This window comes from Eulemur rufifrons, chromosome 1 (genome assembly GCF_041146395.1).
Source record: "Eulemur rufifrons isolate Redbay chromosome 1, OSU_ERuf_1, whole genome shotgun sequence".
In the NCBI taxonomy this organism is placed as follows: domain Eukaryota; kingdom Metazoa; phylum Chordata; class Mammalia; order Primates; family Lemuridae; genus Eulemur; species Eulemur rufifrons.
This window is the reverse complement of record NC_090983.1, coordinates 38,718,996-38,741,637: the sequence shown is the minus strand read 5'-3', so window position 1 is coordinate 38,741,637 and position 22,642 is coordinate 38,718,996. Positions and strand designations below refer to the sequence as shown.

General features: G+C 36.9%; 1 protein-coding gene across 2 annotated transcripts in view; it reads right to left on the bottom strand.

The window, feature by feature from the left end:
* Positions 1-3,255: 3,255 nt before the first annotated feature.
* Positions 3,256-22,642, bottom strand: part of TMEFF2 (transmembrane protein with EGF like and two follistatin like domains 2) — a 250,454-nt gene continuing 231,067 nt past the window's right edge. The window contains exons 8-10 of one of the 2 annotated variants that reach the window (XM_069469134.1): positions 10,037-10,160; positions 8,069-8,227; positions 3,256-4,678 (exon numbers count right to left, since the gene is read on the bottom strand). In XM_069469134.1, the coding sequence (XP_069325235.1) occupies positions 4,666-4,678; positions 8,069-8,227; positions 10,037-10,160 (296 nt within the window). In that variant the 3' untranslated portion in view covers positions 3,256-4,665. The remainder of the gene's footprint in view (positions 4,679-8,068; positions 8,228-10,036; positions 10,161-22,642) is intronic. The other variant, XM_069469126.1, reaches the window with a different exon arrangement.

Here is a 22,642-nt window from a genome sequence, read left to right as displayed (position 1 = left end):
TATTGACTCAATCTGTGTTTAGAAACACACAAGAGGTTTATTGGTATACGCTTTGTCAGGACAGAACTATTTCTGTTATTTTTTGTTTGTTTTCAAGTACTTCTGTATGGTAGGGACAGACCTATTTTAAAATAGAACGATAGCCCTTCTTGTTCAGACATAATACCTGTGGACCTATTTGGAAAAAAAATTTGAGGGCCTGTGTTGTTTCTTAATTCTATGTTGCCTTATTTTTCCAAAATCCAAACCAGCTTTCCTGTCATACAAGAAACACTCTTTTGAGTAAGCAGGATTCCTTGACTCTCTTTAGCTTGAACCATAAGATTCTTATTATGCATTATTTAACTGATTAAAAAAACGTGATTTCTTCTTATTTATTTTTATAATAAATATTTATCATATCCCTGCAAAGTAATATCCATATATTAAACGTTTATTCTCTGCATGTCACTGTTCTGAGCCCAAACATGGAGTGTCTTGTTTATTTCTGATACCAGTCATATTGGGCATGAGAAGATATTTTTCTCTCCATTTTAAATATGAGGTATAAAGAAATCAGGCAACTTGCCCAAGGTTAAGTAGTTAGTAAAGTGGAGGTTAGAGGGGGGCCTATATCTGCCTTGGTTCAAAGACCAAGTTTTAAATATTACTCACGTTGGAGGCAGCCAATCCTCACTCACTATCCAGTCACCTCATCCTATTTTTAATCCTTTGAGTAGAACTTAAAACTTTCCAGTTTTGTTTATTCTTTGATAAATTCCCTCCCATCACCCGCCTTCACCTACCCCGCTCTGAGGTGAGCCTACAAACAGAGACTTGTCAGCTACCTCATTGCCACACCACAGCACCTAGAATGGTGTCTGGCACAGGGTGGGCACCCAGTACATGTTAGCTGAATAAATGGAAACAAACAGCAAGGCATTCATTTTCTGGCTTTTTGTTGCTCCCAGGCTGAGAGAAAGATAAACTCGTATGGACAAATAAGGAACAACATGGAAAGTATAGTAACAGAATTAGGAATACTGCCAAAGAAGTCATGGAAGCTGCATGGATAAGCTATTATCTGCTCTGGGTATCCTGAGAAGAGGAATGTGCAGAAAATGTGAGGAGTATATAACATCTTAGAAACAAGAAGACAGAGTATGTGTGGAGAATGATGAAGTCATTCTGTGTACCTTACTACAAAGAGGCAAGCCCACCCAACCTGGAGGTCCCTGCTGTAGGGGCCCTAGCACAGACTAGTATTAGAGCCTTTGTCACATTCATTATAAATTTTATTTACCTCTGAGTTTCCCCCACAGGACCTTGAGATCTTTTTTTTTTTTTTTGAGACACAGTCTCGCTCTGCTGTCTGGGCTACAGTGCCGTGGTGTCAGCCCAGTTCACAGCAACCTCCTGGGCTCAAGCTATTCTCTTGCCTCAGCCTCCCGAGTAGCTGGGACTACAGGCATGCACCACCATGCCCGGCTACATTTTTCTTAGTAGAGATGGGGTCTCCCTCTTGCTCAGGCTGGTTTCAAACTCCTGTTCTCAAGGGATCTTCCTGTCTCGGTCTCCCAGAGTTCTAGGATTACAGGCGTGAGCCACCACGCCCGGCCAAGGACCTTGAGATCTTTGATGCAAGGAACCAAGAGGATCTGATAGCAAGTTCTTTTCGGGCAGGAACTCTACCTTATTTATCTTTGTCTTCTTGGAGCCTCGCATGGTGCTGGTAATTGGGGGCCCTCAGTAAATGTACAACAAATGTGTGAGAATGAAGGAGTGAGTGAATGACATGGCTTATTAGCAGTTTACTTTAAAAGAGTTATGAATTTAAGTTGAGGACAAGAAACAAAAATAGTTCATGTGGTCTTGGGTAGCAATAATAAAAGTAGAGTGCCTTTTTCTGAATACATAGACTCTTGAAATTACAGAGCTAGAAGTGAGGAAAATTTTATGATGAGAAAACTGAGACCTGAGCTTTGAAATGAATTGCTCATGGTTCCACAGCAAATTTGTGGTCAAAATAGGACTTGAATTTAGAGATCATGGCTCTCAGTTAAATTTGTTTTTTACAAGCTCTACTATACACCGTGCTGATCAGCTCACAATTGTAGTAGACCGTGCAATTCTGAGTTCTACACTTAAAGAAATATACTGACAAAGTCGAGTTTGTCCAAGGAAAGATGATGCAGATGCTAGGGGGTGTGGAAATCATATTGCATGAAGAACAGATGAGGAAATTAAGGATGCTTCACTTGGAGAAGAAATACTTGCAGAAGGACTGTGGGGTGAGTGGGAAAACATCATTTCTCACTTTAAATTTGAAATGAAGTCATTATTCCTTTACTCCAGTGAGGAAAACTAGGAGCCATGGGTAGAAGCAGAGATGTAAATTTCAGCTAAATATGAGGAACAATTGTTTGAAAAATTAGAATTGTCCAAGAGTGAGATTCCAAATTATAAGAAGTGTACAAGTAGAGGCTGAATGATGATCTGTCAGGACTGGACTGTGAGTTCTTTTGAAGGAGAGACCATGTTGTGTTTGTGTTTCCCTAGGACCTCAAACAGTGCCTGGCACATAGTATATGCTCACTTAAGATCATTATGCATCTTTTAAAAGGGATTCCTTCATGGGCTGGATGAGCCTGGAGGTGGGTAGGAGTATATTGTATTATTAACTGCAAGAACTTAGGTTTATGACCCTTTGATAAAAATTCACATGTTCACATGTAGTAAATGCATCCATATCTAACAAATCAAATCATTTCATAGTCTTACAAGCAAAAGTCAATGGAATTGTAATTTCCTTTAAACTCTGCAAATCTCTGTTGATGTTGCATTTTTTTTCTCTTTCTTTAGGAGGAGGGATGGTTTCTTTGCTACAACTACCACCTTACAAAGGAGATCAGGGCCAGTTACATCTCTGCACCTGTTAACCAAACCTAACTTCCATGCAGAAGTTTAAAGGGAATTTTTCTTGTATTAGTAGCATACGACTGATTTATAGGAACACTTGAGTGATGGTTATGGCAATAGATTCACACTTTTCAAAGTGATGACTAATCTAGAAACCAGGTTTTTCAGAGTCCTAAATCCTATTTAGATTGTCACCTTTATTTATGTTTTAACAAGTATCTTAAATATCACTTCAGAAAACTAAAAGTAATTTTTCACTGAATATTTTATATTCAGAATGTGTTGACTCGATATTTGTGTCTTTTTTTTTTTTTTTGACACAGGAATGTCATTTTTTTTTAGTCCACACAGAGGTCATTTGAAGGAGACAAAGAGAGCTTTATTTAGATTTGCTATGTTAGCCATGGAAAGCTTTGCAGAGCTAAATGATAATAAGGCAATTACTTGATTTATTTTCATCTTACTTTTTGAGAATTTTCACAGTTTATTTTTTTCCAAACCAAGTGGTAATACCTATTTGTATGCATAAATCAAACAAAAATCCATACCAACTTTCCACTAAGGTCTTTCAGATGCTATGGGATTAATTTTATTTCTTATCTCACCATATAGATATGCTCAAAACATTTTCTGTTTTCATGAAATATTGTCATCTTAATTCCATTTCAAATAATGGTGCTGCATTAGCCATAAAGCTATTCATGGGGTATTTAGTTGTGATTCTAACTTTTTTCCAAAGAACCATATACCATAAATATAGTGCTTTTGAGAATTCACAATTGTGGTGTTTCACATTTAATGGTGTTATTAATTATTCCCCTGGTTGTTAATTCCACTCGCCTAAATGGAATATATTTTGCTGCCTTGTGTATACCTAATATGTAACTTGTTCAAGCCCCTTTGGATATATGCACTTAACTGGGAGATGTTAAGCTGCTTCCCAAATAAAAACCAATATCTTCTTTTCCTTTCCTTTATGAGTTATAAAACACTTTCCCTCCCCTTCTTCTTTTATTTAATTTATATGCCAGAGATTTTTTCTGCTCTGAAGATGAAAATGGAAAACCAGGGAAGAAAGTTGATGAAATAGAGATGACTCAAAGATCTGAAATATTTTATCTTCACTCGATATAAAGTAAATTATTTTTTCTCTTTTCCAATAACCATCATTTCCCTTGATCTTGGAATCACTCAAAACCTAGCCACTGAGTCCTCTGCGAACTAATGTGCTGTCTCAAGATGTGGAGAAAGATGAAATGTTGGTACCTGTACAGATTGTACTTGTTTGATTATATTTACAGTTATGAGATACCGCAAATTTAAGAATGCCAATGTTTTCTCATCACTGAGTATTTATTATATATAACAAATACATGGGAAAGAAAAAACTATATTGTGTGATATAAATAGTTTATTTACATTACAGAAAAAACATCAAGACAATGTATACTATTTCAAATATATCCATACATAATCAAATATAGCTGTAGTACATGTTTTCATTGGTGTAGATTACCACAAATGCAAGGCAACATGTGTAGATCTCTTGTCTTATTCTTTTGTCTATAATACTGTATTGTGTAGTCCAAGCTCTCGGTAGTCCAGCCACTGTGAAACATGCTCCCTTTAGATTAACCTCGTGGACGCTCTTGTTGTGTTGTCTGAACTGTAGTGTCCTGTATTTTGCTTCTGTCTGTGAATTCTGTTGCTTCTGGGGCATTTCCTAGAAGGTTGGAAAGTTTACAGATCTTAGTCCAATTTTATTACCTAAAATTTGGTCCTACAATCACAGAGTGAAGCTGTGGATTAAGCGACTTATTGAAATATTTCAGATGAAAGATTTGATTATTAGTAGATGCTGTAATTATTATGGAAAAGTTATGGTTTTGCTTTTCTTTGCAGTTGTCTTTAAGCTTCTGTTGAGAATTGAAGAGCAGAGGTAGAAGCCGAAGAGGAACAGGTTTACCTTGCTTACTCATTAAGGCACAAAGAATGACTCAGCACAATGCAATCGAGCAAGCCCATGAGCTCATCTTATCTCACTTTAAAGGTCTTCAACAATTTTCTATTTTAAATATCCTAAGAATGAATGTTATATTGACATTTCAATGCTACAAGTTTAAATCTTATCACACCAGAGAATGAGCCAACTCTTAATAGCTGATATGTAATGGAAAGGGATATTGTTTTGGTTCAGCCTATTATCATTTTTGTACACTAATACTGGGAACTAGAGGGACATAAATTGGTACCAATTATTTAGCTTCTATAAAAATATAACATTCAGTCAAATTATCTGAAAATTTCTGATCTAGTTTTTTTTTCTCTTGTAATAAACAGAATGCTTTGACTATGCAAATGAGAACCACAATATACAGTTCATATAAAATCCTATTATAATAAGCTGTGGGGTATCAGAGAATATATAAGAATATATATAAATACACACAGATATAATATGTATATATTTTGGGGGAAGGATGGATCTGTCAAAATGAACATGGAGCTGGAAATCATATTCCTCCTAGCAAGTGGGAGCTGGAGATAAAAAGAATAAAAATCTAACTTCTTAACAGGGCAACTCTTTTCATTTTGGAGCTTGTCTCTGGATGTACTTATTTTTTTGTGACGCATGTTGTGTTTAGGAGGAGGGCAGGTGTTTGACTAAAAAGAAAGAAGAGTGAAAGGAATTAGAATGAAAAGAAAGTAGGAAGAGGGAAGAGAAAGAACAGAGATGTAGGAGAGAAGAGAGACTGGTGAAGAAGACATGAAAAGAAAATTAAAGGGAATGAGAGGACCTCTGCTTGGTGTGACTTTATAAATCTTTCAGCAACTGGATATTTTGAAATAGATCTTGACAGACAAATGTGGCCAGGTCACCAGAAAAGTAGGGTTTCTGGGGTTAGGGATAGAGGAGATGGCTTTGTTGGAAAGTGGTTTCAGAGCAAAATCTTTTTAAGTGAATTCAATGAATCCATACTGGGAATTGGTATAGTTTACCAATCTTGGAAAAGCTCTTGAAGGTTTTGGTATTTCTAGGACAGATTTATAAAATGCATTAAAGTAATGCTAATTTAGTTCATATGATATTTCTCCTCCTCAAAATTAAATAAATTGAGGGTAGGTTTTGTTTTGTTTTAACAAGAAAAATGAAAAAAAAAAAAGCCATATACCTTGAAAAAATAACTTGCTCTAGTTTGGAGCTCAGGTTAGGTAGCCTGGAGTATCAGAACATACAAAATCATGACAAGAAAAGGGCAGTAGAAGCAGTGCCCAGGCTCTGACACCAGAGAGTCTGGATGCCAGGGCTGCCCTTGGTGCTCAGCTGTGAACCCAATAACTGTGTGAACCCAGTAACTGGCCAACTTCTCACACTTCAGGGTCTCCGTCTTGAAATTGGGGATAATCATTCCTTCTTTGTAATGTTATTAAATGTGTACATATGTGTGCGCGCACATGTATGCATGTGTATGTATACATATATGATACACCACATATAATACATACTTACACAATTCCCAGTGAGGAAAGGACCCTGTATATTCCAGTTGTTTTTATTATGCACAGGAATGGAACTGTGATTAATAACAGAATTGAAAATATCTGCTAAAGTATTTAAAGTTTTGCATTTCTGTCAGTACTCGAAGTAGCAATCAAATTGTTATATTATATCATATTATATCCATTAAATATGAGTTTTGTTTTTCACATACTGATATTGCCTAGCTATTAGGAAGGTCAGACCCTTAGAGTAATATGGCACAGTTTCCTGTATTTTAGATTCTTTTCTTTTTATATTCAGTACTTTTGGTTTCTTGAGTTATCTTTATGTTCCCCAGAATCTATTTTAACATAATCCATTGACTCACTTGGCATCTAAACGTGCGAGTCGAGTTGATGAACTCAACTTGGCTTAGAGCATCCCAAAGCTCCAGTCGATGATCTTGCGTTAAGCCTTTAGGCCAGGCGAGGATTTATGAACCATATTTTGTCTTTTTCAAGAGCAAATGCCACACTTGTCCTCAAAGAAGATAGTGCAATACAGATACTGAGATATATTATGGCCTTTATTTTCTAAAGATATGATACTTTCCTTTATTTTCTTGTCTTTTGAAAAAAATTTTTAGGGAAACATTCTGATTTACTGTAGAGCTGTACAAATGAAGAAAGTCTAAATGCCTTGTGAATTTGATGAAAACCTTCAAACTTCCTTGGAACTTTTAAAGGAGAGTGTAATCAGGTCATAAAGAAACATCTTCAATAACTTTTCTGGTTGCACAGAACAGAAATGATATGCATTTGGTTTAGAATCTAATTCTTGGTTGTCATGGGGTTTGCATGCTAATGAAATTAAGCAAATACCTGGCCTTGCTCCTCTACTCCAAGCCGAATGTCAGACATCACTAATTAATCATGGTTTTCTTTCCTGTTGAAACTGGATGAAACCTCTCCCAACCTGGTTCTCCGGGAAACAATTACCTTTAGGTTGGACTGGGAGTTTGACATAAAAGCTTGTTATGATATTTGCTACATGTTCTGTTTATCAAAGATATTCATTTATGATAATATAATCTTTCTAATTATAATTTTTTGTATTTTATGGTTAAAAGCTATAATAAAAATGTATTTGTTGTTTATATCAAGATATGTTAAAACTGATTATATGTGAGAGTTATACTTGGAAGTATAAGTGCTTTAAATGAGAGCTATATTTTAATACTTTCCTGGGCCTTGTCTAAAATCTAGCCTGACCTCATTTGGCGCACTGATATGTGTAGGTAAGGATACACTGGACATTTAAATAGTCTGTTAGTCTGAATGAAGATTGACATTTTCTAGTTAAAAGGGGAAAGCATTTAAACCTTTAAACAAAGGTTGGCATTATTATATGTTTGAAGAAAAAATAGAACTAAAAACCTCTGCTTAAAGACAAACAAACCTCAGCATAATGCAAAAATAAGGAAAATAACATGTACCACTCCAACATGAAAATTCATGTCTTTCCATTTGGCTATTCAAATGCTTTTATGATAAGGAAATAGGACTCACAGAGAACGGATGGCTGCAGAGTCCATGAAGGAACTCATAATCAGAGACATCTGACTTTTAAAAAGGAGGAACAATATATGCCTTTATGTGGGCGGCCGTCAAACACAGTACAGTTACTGACCTTGTGATGCAGAGGACCACCACACAGATGACAGCAATCTGGATTGTTCCAATCACAGCTGCAATTAAGACATACTGAAATCGTACGGGACCGGGAACAACGTATAGAACACTGTAGTCCTTTTTTTCACAGTGTTGTCCAGTATAACCAGCATCACACCTGGAAGAAATTACAGTGTCCAATTACCTGGAGCTACTGGATTCATGTATATAGCTGGCCTATCGGCATTTATCTTCATCACAAAATTGGGCTTTTTGTTTCCCTTTCTAAATAAATACTACTTAAAAATATGGTTTTCAACTATTTATTTTCAACAAGATCTCTTAGTGTTTGTAGGTTGTAAGGTGTGTTGTTTCTTTTTATTATTTATAATAATGGATTTTGAAGATAGGAAGATTACTAGATAATTTATTTTTATGATAATATAAAGAGATAATACATGTTCAGGGATAACTGTTCTTTCTCCATTTTTTTCAGATGAGCTTTACATTTTATTTAATTTGCTCTTTAATCCATCTAAATCAACATGTTTACTTGAGAAAAGGTTTGTTTCCTATGACAGGGGCACAAAAAATAAGTCTATTTATTTACTTGTTTTGGATAAAACATTCTCTATGCTATTGTCAGAATAAGTGTTGAAAAATGTTAGGATCAGAGGTACAGCAAGAGTCACCTTTAATTTGCTGGTCCTAAGTCGTGTGCTAATGTCAGGGAGCTAAATTTGGTTAAAAGAAAGTATTTATGATATAGACAATATAGTTGCACAAAACAAGCCATGTACTATTCCTCTGAGAATGAATGTTGCCTCTCAGTCAGTCAGTCAACTCTCACCTGAAAGCTCATGTAGACAATCTGTATATTAAAATTAGCATTTGACAATGAATTGAGAAAACAGCTCATTAAAAAAACCACGACACTAAAGGGGATCAACTTGCCATCGATTGTGTGGAATCAAAATCAATTCTCTTCTATTCTATGACTTCACTTTGAATTTCTCATAACTACACCCTGAGCTCTTTCTTCTCTGTGTCCCAAAGGGTTAATGATGGTGACTGCCGGGAGAGAGGGGCAGAGGGGGGTAACATCCCAGTTGCATTCACCCTGCTTGGCTTCGCTAGGAGGCAGGCACTAGTGTAGCCAGTGAAGGGAAATATGAAAGGAAGACAGTTCTAGATGATTGGGGGGGTGCGGTGGGAGAGAGAGAGACTTTTTGTTGTATATCAAAATATAACCTATTTCATCATATTCTGCTTGTATTTTAAATAAAAATAAATTTGTTTTTTCACTTTGGCTTTACCGTCTCGAAAATAATTATGTTTTGACATGAACATATAGGCAGTATTTATATTTATAAACTAAATCCAGACAAACAATTCCTTTGTATTTTTAAAGCCTTTGGAACAGCCAAGGTGTGGCTAATGATCTTAATACACAAGGTTCCGTGGATAACAGACACATAGAAAATAGAGAGTGCCTGGCAAAAAAGGATTGATAATATTTATTAGAAGACCCGAAGGACTTCGGACAAGATGATCTCCCAGAAGCGACCATGTTATCTAACATACACAAGGCTGCGTTCGTTTGTCTCTTTGAGAAATATTATTATTGAGCACCTGACAGGTACCAAGCACTGTTCTACGTTCAGGGGAAAGGGTGGTGGCTAATACAGGACAGTTAGTGTCTTTAAGGAGCTTGTAGTGCACAAAGTACACTTTTAAAGTACACCAGAAGAGTACATAATAGAGAGGTGATACATAATACTTGAGTGTGCAAGGCACACACACATTTTATGGTTTTCTAGTGCGTGCATGTTTGGGTGTGTTGTGGCTGGGTGTTTGCGCATGCCCAGGAGAGGTAGAGAAAAGTTCTGCTGCTGATCATCGATTCAAATAGAATACCGAACAATGCTCTGTAAACATCTCCATTTTTACTTTATACGTGTTAAAAGCTGAAGAGTAAAAATGTTACCTGCAAGATGGCTCCTGCATATTGATGGAATGTTCGCACTTCCCGTGCATGCAGAAGCCATTGTAATGTTCTGGACAAGGTATGTGGTGTTCTCTGGCACTTTCTTCTAATTTGTTAGCATTCTCTGTGAATACAGATAAAAGCAAGCACCCCCTGTTAATATGTTCTTAGCCCAGTAAGATCAACCAGTACATTAACAAGCAAAACTACAGTAGGCAAAGATATTTAAAAGGGCAAGAACTAAAAGGCCATGCTTCAGAAGTAAGAGGGAGAAAGAATTGAAAGACAGGCATCTTTACAATTGTGTTTAGAGATGAAACTGCAAAATTACCCAGTGCTTTTTATGCTTTTATGCAATTTCCAACATCTTTAATAGGCAGTGATGTTTCTGTGAGTTATCAGAGAGCTTTAATTTTCCTTGTGGAGAGACTGTACATTGATCATAAAATAATCCAAGAAGAAATATCCTATTTTTTAAATTTCAAAGCCCAGCATAATATCCCTAGGAGTAAATTGCTGTAATACCGTGATACTTTCTCAATGTGGGAGCTTAAAAGTTAAAATATGGCTATGTTCAATTGTTAAACAGACATTTTCCAAACCGAATGCAAATTTCAACAAATGTATTCTTTCAGACTTTTTAAATCTACTGTGAACATGATTTTTACTAGCATACATACATTTTTTATTGCCAAAATAAAGCTATTGAAAGAGAAGATGTTATTTTAGAATCACATATGTAGATATTCACACAGTACACACTGAATGCTTTAAGTGTATTTTAATGCATAATATTTGGCCTATGTTAACAATACTATATGAAATTTAAACTTATGGTAAAGAAAACACTTGTGTTCTAAAATGGACTCTTTCCTCTGTCATTAAAAATGCATTTTATTTTTTTGTCATGTTTTTATAAAGATATGTAAATATTTTTTCTGATCTTTGTTAGTCCAAATACGTTTGCTTCAAATTCGTAATGCCATTTTCAAGTGGTCTTTTGACTCTTCATATGTTCATTTTATAATAAAACTTTTGCCTTTTTTGAATCTCTCCTAAATCTGAAATCTGATATTCTTGAAAATTTCTGCCCAAACATATGAGAAATATAACTTTCTTGACCCCAATCTAAAGATACTCTTCAATTTAAAGATACTCATCAACAAAACAGTAACTGGTCAGCAGTAATGAAATATTGTGAGTGAATTTCTACTTTTATGAAATAGATTATTGACTATTTTTTCCACATAGGGGTATAGTTTTTAATTATAATGCATCCTTACAATTTTTACTGGTAGTCCTAGATGATGGCATATTCATCAGGAGAAAAAAATGTGCCTCTGGTATCAGTGAATCAGACAAATGTATTATTTATGTTTAAGCAGAGCTGTAAAATATCTATACATTTTAAGATCCAGATGCCATCTGCAAAATATTAAACTTTGAAATAAATTGTTTAATATGTTTAGTGCTTTCTCGTGTAGGCATATTTACATACATTGTTTTGATGGGTCATATTTCAAGTTACATACCCAAATTTGTAAAGGATTTACAATCAGTATGCTAGAGAGCTTGTAGATGACATTTAAATCATTCATTTGTTCTATATTTGTGTCTCTTTAGCAGTGATGGTTGGCGATCCTTTGTTTGCATCGTAATATTCTGCATTGATAATTGCCATTAAACTGAATGAACTATGTCCTTGGAGAAGACTGAGAGTGTATAGAACTTTCTTTTTTGGTTTCTACTCTATTCTTTCAAGTTACTTTGAAATTTCGTGGCATAGTGTTTTAGGTAGCAAATTGCACCCGAAATAAGCAAATACCCCAAAACTAAAGTGGATAGTGTTGGGTGAAATTTCCCACATGGGAAGCTATAACCAAAATAGAAGCAGAGCAATTCATGAATCCATAGAGAAGACTGGGCTCGTTCTGTGCCAGGGGCAGGGGGCTACAAGCTAGAGTGGTAGAAAATCTGCTGTTTAAAGGCTGCTTTAACAGTGAGGTTTGCAGGCCCCACTGCTGACGTAATGAACCAGCACTGATTTTCACTCTTATTTCTGAATCTTCTTCCCATAACAAACTATTCCACACTTGTGTTTAGTGTTTGTTAGAAACCCTTCAGTGCTTCTGCATACCTGCAAGCAGGGGAATTTTCTGTGACCTCTCTAAATTTCAGTTACACACTGTTTTTTCAGTCATAGTATTTTTCAAATAGATCTTATTAGGGCTATTTTTCTTTTTGTCAGTTGCAAAAGGAGATCAAGAATCATCATTTATGCTATTTTATTTTTTTAACACTGCACCTTACCCCATACTGACAGTTTGCTTATGGATTTGTACCACATTTACAATTATGAACTGAAGTCAAAGGGCAAAATAAGAGCTTGTTTGAATGAGGCTGTTGCCTTAGTACGGGAAGAGTTGGATATTTTCATAAAGTTCATTATCCAGCTGGAGTGGTCACGTGGGAGGGGAATAGTTTCCATCATAAAATCTGCTAATTAGTTTACACTATTCCTTATGAGCTTAGGGTGCTCTGTTATGCTGCTCATAGGATACTGACAAATAAGAAAGTAGAGAGATTGAAAATAAATGAGTAGAAGAAATGATCCCTGGGCAAGAAAATGAGGAATCATCAATATATGTCAACAAATTTATAGTCAATCCAACCAAGTAAACCAGTTGATTGAAAACCTGAATATATAACCACTTCTAGTAATGCAATACACATATTTTAGAAAGGAGATTTAAGTATATTAGAAGAGTAGAAACACAGAAATCTAGTATCCCAAACAAATATGTGTATGGGCCATGATAAGTATTTGTGATCTTGATGTTTTTGTATAGTGGGTATTCAAGCAATAATAAAAAATTAAAAAATCTAAAATTATATAAAAATGATACTTTGGAAGTCTGCATGTTTCCTCCAGTGGCTGATGATTTAGATGTCAATTTCTCCATCCTCCATTTTAGACATCAATTTCTCCGTCCTCCATTTAAAAAGAGGTGTAATGTAAAGTTGTGCTCTTTCTTCTAAAAGAGATAGTGGCAATGGTAGAAACTCTTCATGTCTCTGTTTAAAATCCTCAACCATTTTGCTGTTTAAATGTTCATATATGGTTTGTTCTGAAAAGGTTCCTGACCCTTTTAAGAAATAATTTCTGGTATAATCTGAGTTATTTGCAGCAGAGCTAATAGGGCTACCTGACCATTGCTAGACAACACTCCAGTCAAAAGCTATTGAAGTGGCTGTTCTATAGCACAGCTACACATATTGTTTCTAACCTGGTGCTTGCAGGGAAAGAAAGAGAGGGAGAGATTGGCAAATGGCAAGCCTTACCCTTGCTACAAGTCAAGTAAGGTAAAGTGCGTAGAAAGGAGGCAGAGCTAGACTTAGCTGTTCAGACCTAAATCAACACAGCCCAGTGCATGTCAAAAAACTGGAGATAAGATGTTCAAAGAATTAATCTATCAAAGCAACATTTTATGGATCAAAGCTTAAATAAGACAGTATAAATTTGACTAAAACTATCTATATTTCTAAAGAATGTTCCCCTCGGGAGAACAGTTAGAGCTTGGCCAAAAAAGTTCTGAAAGTCAAATTGTGTCACCAATTCGAGTGCTCTCCAAGGTGGTGTGTCCTGAAAACCTGACTTGAACTAGCAAGCCCAGAGTCCTAAGTGCAGAGATAGAGGCACCAGACTATTAGTGTTTGATGCTATTAGATATTCACTCAGTTAACCCATTTATCTTGTTCTGATGCTCTGCATCTAATTAGTCTTAAAATAATTAGAATTCTATGTAGCCTACTCATTGGAATTGTTTTGACCATTTGAACATGAATGTCTTACTCATTTGACAGTTATATATTTCATTTGAGTGAATTGACTGGTTTTGAATTTCTGTGCATTTTTTTTTTGGTGGGGGGTGCTCATGAGTCAGCTTTTTTCAGCCCACTGAGTTCTGGGGTTTTGTAATTATCAATCTTCTGCACCTGTACACCAGAGGACCAGACCCTACCCTTGTACATTATAGTTTGAGAGACTTTTGGAGGGCTGGTCAGATGATATTTCTCTGGCAATACATCCACTTTGCTTTAATGAGGCCTTTCTTTTGAATATCTACAAATCCCTTAGGCCACTGATTCACCAAGAGGGGTCTGATTCTGGGTGTAAGGGTTTCACAGTAAGTTGGAAAGATTCTAAACTAGATAACATCAAGAATTTAAGGGATGTTTTAGGGAGGCGGATTTCTACCACATATTTTTAAACAACTAGAGCTGCTCACTAGGGGAATGTATTTAAAATTAAGTAGTGAGTTTCCGGTGGTATTAAAAGGAGCCATGTTAGCATTTCTCAGGGTTTGATGACTATTAATGTATGGCAGATTAGATTACTTCAGACGTCTAGGTTCTTTGAACTCTAAAAGTAATATTTATTTCTATTGCTATTATTTACTTAAAATAAATTACTACTACACATTTACTAATATTTATTGTAAAATACTATTTTTGATACGCTGGGAGAAATAAATGAAGAAATAGGGACATTAGGCCTGGCGTGGTGGCTCACACCTGTAATCCTAGCACTCTGGGAGGCCAACCAGGGAGGATTGCTTGAGTTCAGGAGTTCGAGACCAGCCTGAGCAAGAGTGAGCCCCTGTCTCTACTAAAAATAGAAAAAATTAGCCAGGCATGGTGGCGCATGCCTGTAGTTCCAGCTACCCGGGAGGCTGAGGCAGGAGGATGGCTTGAGCCCAGGAGTTTGAGGTTGCTGTGAGCTAGGCTGAAGCCACGGCACTCTAGCTCGGGCAACAGAGGGAGACTCTGTCTCAAAAAAAAAAAAAAAAAAGAAAGAAAAGAAATAGGGACATTATTTAGATATAGTAAACAAAAGAAATCACTTTGACCTTCATTATGAGGACATTTTACTTTTTGAAAGGGTGCAAAATATCTTAAATTTTGACTATGTCTATAATTCAGACATTCTAGCATAAAGTGACCTTTATTATGTATTGCCTTCCTTTTAGGGAACAATATGTTTTGTGGACCTAAATGCAATTTTTATCATCATGCTTTAACATCACATATTATCTTGACAAGCACAGGCATGGTTTATTATCTTTTCAACTATCTTTTCCTGTGGGCACACAAGATGTGCTATACTTTTCTAGAGAACCAAAATTTTTAATTTTGAATATATTTATATAATCATGCTATTTTTCATATTTAATTAGAGTACTGGCCAGCTCCGGCACTGAATTATTCCTATTTTTGCATACTTTTTGTGATTACTTGTTTTACTCTTTCCCCACTTCCTGCCATATCTCCAAAGAAAAATGAAACTAATTTTATTTAACTAACTAGAAAAAGAAAAACTATCTGACTCTCTATTATACTTACATTGTGACTGGAACAGAAATAAATTACGAATTTAGAAGTAAAGTCATGATTGTCCCCATTGTTGATTACAGTTGGTTTCAAAGAAGATATATTATTCTTATGATTTCCTCTCCTTATCTTATCAGGTATAAACATATGAGGTGGCAGTAAAGCCTCATATGTAGCTTGAGTTGCAATCGAAGTTTCTTTAAAGACCAGAAAAATGTTCTTATTGAACGGGTTCTGAACGTAATGCAATCTGAGCTCTTGCAACTTAACAAATTCCACGGTAGCCTCACCTGCTGTCATAGTGTCTTCAAGGCATAGATGAGTAGATGAGAAGAGTCTCTCCTTTTTTAAGCTTCTAGGACAGAGACTCAAATAAGAATGCTAGCTAAAAGTGACAGACTATCTCAAGGGACACAGAGGCATTCAAGGACACAATCAATTCTCAAGTTTTGTAAAGAGCAGAGACCCGGTTGTAACATTCCTAGTTATTTGCTCTCTTTTAAAGACTTAGAAAGATAATTCTTCAAAATAGAGACCGAGTCCTCTAAAATGCTACAAATTCAACATTTCTTCTGCAAGTTGAACATTATCCTATTTTTTTCAGAGAAATAATGGAAACTACTTGGATGTGAAACTTTGCTAGTTAGGCAGTGGTATGGACTGGAAACAGGATGGATGGGAATGGAGGGAAATTCCTTTTCTTCCTGCCATTGATCAGGCACTAATATAAAATGTGAAATGTGATTGTCCATATCATTGCTTGCATATATTATAAATATTCTTATTGGACATAAAATTAAAATAAAGTGGAAGAAAGCTAATTTTCATGTTTAATTTGCACTCTCAGGTAAGGCCTTGATGATATTATTCAGGAATTGCTAGAATTTAAATTGGAAAAAGTACCAGCATCTGAAATATACACAGTAATTTGGAGACTGGAGTGATCGAAATGCAACAATACTAGATGATTATTTGCATGGGCTTTTATTATCTCAGTTTCTACTGGTAATATATTTACATAGATAAACACCGAGAAATCTGTGAAGTTGTGAGAAAGAAACTTGTATGTAACATTTTAACTTATGACATACAAATACATTTATTAAAATTCAAAGATTTAGCATAAGGGTCATATAGAATTAGTTAAAAATTCTGGAAAAAAATAAATAGCTCTTTAACTGTTTGCTCTATTTTTTGACTCAGAAATGCACTGCCTGGCTTTGGATGGCAGAGCCCTCCAAAGGGTAAAAAGAGCAGGTGACTGGGAGAAGTTGTGTTCTGCCTCTAATGGTCCTTTTCAAACTTCACCATTCAGTCAAGAGTCTATTAACTCTCAGCAAGTGGGTAACTCCTGTCGGTTTAGAGGATTTAGCTTGAAGACCTTTTAAAAATACAATATTTTATGGAACTTTAGATGTCTTTGACAACACTTCTGTAAATATGAGGCCTGGGGAAGAGGTAGGGATTTATGGTTCATTAGCCTCTTGGGAGTCCAGAGCTGGAGTTGCCTGAAACTTATCTGGGGCAATTTGCTACAGCTCTCCCCACTGAATTTCCCCCTTCAGCATCCCTTCTTACATGCAAGCTGCTCTTAGAAGACAAAGTCTGCTATAAATCTTAGAGAAAGAAAAAAAAGATATGGGAAGCCATTTTATGCTAAGAATATATTTCGTCTTCCTTTTTTTGGTCTTGAACTAAATTGATGCATTTCTGACCAAATTTATTTGCCTAGTGGCCAATGTGGGTGTCTTTTGTTAGTGAGCTTCTTTGGTGACAATGCTGAAAATGACACTAAATGACAGCAGAAGCAATAGATCAGTGACCGTCTACTTTAGCTTTTGGGGCTACGTGAGCCAAGCTATTTTCTTCTTCATAGGCTGTGTATGCAGAAATGGATAATAGTCCAGAAGAACCTTCGCAGGTGACACATTTGTTTTCCTCTGTGCCCCTAAAGTTATTAACCAGCAGAGTGTGAAGACAGTTGAGGTTAGAGCATTTACCAGAACACAGTGAAAACAAAGGTTTTAATAACACAGATAGGACCAAAAAAAGTTGTTTTCCAGTAATTTATTGTATGAATATTTCTTAAGTAGCTACTATGTGTCTGGCACTATGCTATGTACTGTATGTCACATGTTTTATCTATCCGTTGTCTCCTAACGATTTTGCTTATTCTTGTCTAAACACAATAAAACAAATTCTTAAGATGATAATAAATTAATCTATAAAATGACCATCATTGTGTTAATACTTAACATGATAAAAATGTGTTCCGTATTACAGCCTTTCAAGTAGATTCATAAAATTCTCATTTTGTCTAGATCAGGAAACTGAAGCTCAATAGGTTAAATTACTTGTCTTAGGAATTTATACAACTGATAAACAGAACTAAGGTCAAAGTCAAGGCTATTTCCAGTGTAAGATGCAGAATATGCACTTAAGAACTTATTAAAACACAAGACAATATCTGGCCTTCACATCTTATTTACTATTTGCCCTTTATGATTCGTGGCTCTTTATCCAACCTAGTTCCTTTTGCTACCCTAAAAACCAATTATTTTCTTTTTTCTTCCTTTTACCCCAGGAGAGGTATCTCGTCTAAGGCCAAGCCATCAGGAATCTCAACCCCGCCATCCTCTGCAAGAGCTCTCTCCATCAATTATCTCTTTTCTCGCCTGGATTTTCAACTCTCCCTCACTCTTTGCTCCTTTCCATCCAATCTCTTCCTTCTTCAAATAAAAATTAAAAAAGCTCTCTCAATCCAAGCCCCTTGGCAGAGCTCTCGTCTCCTTTCCCTTTACAGCTAAACATCTTAAAAGTGTTGCCTCTGCCCCTTCCCTTCACTTCTGCACTAACTCACATTCATTCCTTAACCTGCAGCTCTCTGGTCGGCCCTTCAAAGAGACCACTATGACCAAGGTTACTGACAGCATCTTTGTTGTTAAAACGAGTAGTCTCTTCTCAGACCTCAACCATCTGTCAATCTCTCAGTAATATCTGATACAGCTGATGATTCTTTTTTCTTTTTTTTCCTGAAGCCCTCTCTTCCCTGGGTTTCCATGATACTACCTGCTTCTTACTCCTTTTTGTTGTGCCATCATAGTCTATTTTGTAGGCTCCTGTTTTCCAACTGATTCCTTAAATGTTGGTGCTTCCCTAAGGTTCTTCTCTTTTTATACGTTCAACATTCTCCCTGAGAGAGAGCTTATCCTCACCCAAAGCTTCTATTGTCACTTACCTGCCTCCGACTTCTGAATATATATTTTTTAAATTCCATAATACTATGGGGGTACAAATGTTTGGTTACATGGATTGCTTTTGTACGGCTTGTGTCAGTTATAAGTGTGCCCATCATCCAGATAGTGTATATTGTTCCTGTCAGGTGTGATTTCACCCATCCCCTTCACTTCTGAATATTGATTAGTCAGCCCAGATCGCCTTTATAGAGGTGATCACATTTTTATAGATATACATCAAATTTCATATCTATATATCAGAGTGTCTAGTGTCTCCCAGGCACCTCAAACTCATCAGACTCTCCTCCCACTTCCCTTCTCTGCGTCTTACCTCAGGCATATTTATCCACTCATTGACCCAAACCAGAAATCTGGGTTTCACTTTCAAATTCTAATTGAGTAAGTCACCAAGTCATGATTTCTGCTTCTTAAATATCTCCCAAATTTGCCTATTTCCCTACATTTCTACTGCTACTCACTTAAGTGAGACCATCACTGCCTCTCAGCAAATCTCTCTGCCTCTAGTCTTGCACCCTCCAGATCAGTTTCCACACCACAGGCAGAGCGATCTTTCTAGAAGAAAAATATGAGTGCATCATCACCTTCCTTAAACCTCCCCAAGGAAATAATTCTTGAGTTATTTCTCATGATTCCTTTAATGAATCAGATTTTAACATTACTTAGAAGGCCATTCAGAATCTGGTCTCAGTTCTCCAGTCTCACCTTTCGCGGTTCTCTTGCATTCTCCTACACGCATCACATGAAATTTCTCTCTCCCTTCTGGGACATTCCATATGTTGTTACCTTTGCCTGGAATGCTCCTTTCACCCCCTTTTATCTGCCTAAGTCCTACTTATCATTCCGGTCTCATCGTTGATCTTACTTTCTCTAAGAAGCTTCTGTGATGTTCTCCCTTGCCTCCTCCGTCTGGGCTCCCTGCTCCTCTTACCTAAAACCACGCCACTATCCTGGCACTTTTCACACCAAAGTTTCATTGTTGCTTACTTGTCTGTGTGACACATTAGTTCAGAAACTTCTTTTTATAGGCAGTTAATATATCTGCCTATTTTTAACTGTTACAGCACAGAAAAGATGATGAGCACATAGTTTGTTTTTAAAAAAAGGAATGTTTCCCTAGGTTTACCCTCTGACAGGTTTACCCTCTGACACAGCTGCCCAGCATGGAGACGTTGCCAGAAAAATATCCAAAAGTTACAGCAGTAGGAAAAAAACTTGTAGCCTTGCACCATGGGAACAACTTTTTGTAGGGTGAGGGTGGCATGTCAGAAAATGACGGAGAGCACTGTGAGAACAGCCTTGTGAGAGAACATCTACTACAAGGGTCTGGTTACGCATCCCGCAGAAACGGTCCCGGAGAGAGGGATGTGGTCTCCTCTTTCCACAGCTGCTCGGGAGGCTAATGGAGAAATGGACACATCATCTAGTTCTTAAAATAATATCCCTCCTGTTCCTCTGTTGACCAGGGATGTGTCATTCTGAAAGAAAGGATTTATTACCACCTTCGCTTAAAGATTGAAGATTATGAGAACTTTAGTTCTAGGTGGAAAAATTGCCATCCATATGCACCTTATACCTCAAAAATCACACTGGAGCTATCTATGTATGGCCGATTCTGAAGTCATAGATTCTCATTTGGCCATTCACACTGTGTATGTAGTGTTATTCAAAAGTGAGAAATGCTGAGGTTTTGCAGGAAAACAAGGAAAGAAAACTTTCCTTTAAAAAACAAAACAAAGAACAAGCAAAGGAATTTCAAAATCGAATCTAGGATTAAAAATTAGTAAAACATTTTCCTTAGTTAGCTGTCAGCTTCTGAGGACAACCACGCATTTATCCTCCAACTCAAAAGGATTTTATAGTAGTAAATGATACACACCAAAACTGTAAGCATAGATATACTTGATGATACTGCAATGAGCAAGGCTAGTGATCAGCTTGGTTTTCTACAAGAGCACTCTAAAAGAACTGGAGAGGTTTTATAATTTCTTAAACTAAGGAACAGAGATAGAGCTTTTACTTTTCAATAGGCTTTTGTGAGTAGCGTCTCAAAAGCGCTTGAGAAAATACACCAGGAGTAATGTAAAATTCTCTATGGAAACTGGTTTAAAACTGAACTTCTGGAAAAAATAAAAGGAAACAAAAGTTCCAAGAAATTGGTGATAAAAGCACTTTTAATAGCTAGGAATGTTTTGTATTATTTAAATGGAATATTTAAGTTTAATGTTTAATTCTCAACATTCCTAAACCGCCTAGTCTAGAAACTGCGGACAGCCAGAGTTGGGGATATTACGCAATGCTAGATGCCTGAGCAGCATTTCTGGGCATAGAACCTTAGTACTGTATTTGGACATCACAGAATCTTAGAGGATAGTGTTGATGCCCCGACATCCCTCACAGAACCGTGCGCATATATTGTGTGAATTTTGTATAAACACAATTCTATTATAATGTCTTCCAAGTAGATAAATTTAGTGAAATAAAATGTAAGGGCAATGCTGTTTGTTTCAGCACAGACTCACTTCCATTGCTCGTGAAAAGTGAATACCCAGGCTTCTCAGCTGAATCAGAATTGCCAGCCGAGGGGCCTGGCTCTGTCTTTAAAGTACTGTAGGTGATTCCGACGCGCAGACGATGTGGAACGTGATACTCCTGCCCTCACCTCGCCATCTCTCCTCATCTCTCTCTGTCTTCGGTCATCTGATGCTGGGTTTTCCTTTTCCCGCACCCTGGATCCCCTGTCCTTCCCCTGATAGCTGTCCTACAGTGGCCCACCTTTCTGGTCTCAGGTCTATCTTAGCTCCTCTTCTGTGAAGTGCCACTCCCAGCCGTGGTCTATGAGTGTGTGCACAGTGCTTTGGCCTCTGCTGCTCTCCCCATATCCAGTCTTGGGTGTCACAGGAGGTCCTCAGGGGCCTTCAGCTCGCCAAGCCTTCTTTACTCTTGGTAGCCAGCCCAAACAATTCATTTCGTTTTGGACAATTCATTTTGTTTTAGAATGTCTTTGCCTCTTTTGAGAACACAACACTCAGATAATAGGCTGTGTGCCTGTAACAAGCGCCAGCATCTGTGAGAGACTGCTACATTTTGTCAAATCTCAGATACCTGGAGACCAGCTTTTTCAAGTCTCCAGGCTTCTTTAATGATTCTGTTAGATAACTAACAGAATAACAACAAGAACTCCCTGTGTGACAGCAAATGAAGCGTCCTCTTGGATACAGGCACAAATAACACAGCTGAGAAAAGGTGCCCATTGTACCAATGCTTATGATTGCTTCAATTTCCAGATGGGAGACCAGGAGCATTGGTCCACTGGTGAATATCTGTGTGAGTTCAACTAGTCTGTGGAAAAGATTAAGTCATAAGAAAGGCAACAGGGCAAGAAAGAAGGCAAATAGAGAAAACAGAAGCAAAATTACTATTTGCGGCAGTGTGACAACTGGGAGAGATGATACTCAGCACAGAGCAGGTGGTGACAGCAGAGGAGAAGGGGCAGCAGGGGAGGAACATCTCTTCAGTGTCATGGGGCAGGACAAATAGCCACCTGTGCTTCTAAAATGCAGGCCTTAAGGACATAGGACATACTGTCTAGACCAGTTCCCCAAGGACAGATCTGTTGGCGCATTGCTACCTCTGTAGCAGACTTCATGGACAAAGAAGTTCTGTAGTCAAGGAAGTTTGGGAAAGAGTAAATTAAACCAAGTTGTATGGGTTTCTTTACTGCTGGTTTCCTTAGAACACTTTAAAGGCTGATGTACATTCTGAGATGTCAGAAGGGACATGCAATTTTTAGTGTTGCTAAATTCATTTGTCTGTGGAACCTCTCTCTTCTTTTCAGGAACAATTTGTGGGACTATCCTACCAGACTTCATTCTGGAAAACACTGCATTAGACCATGGCATCTCCAAATTTTTCACATAGCCACACACATAGAAAAAAAAAATATTTAGCTTTTGGTAAA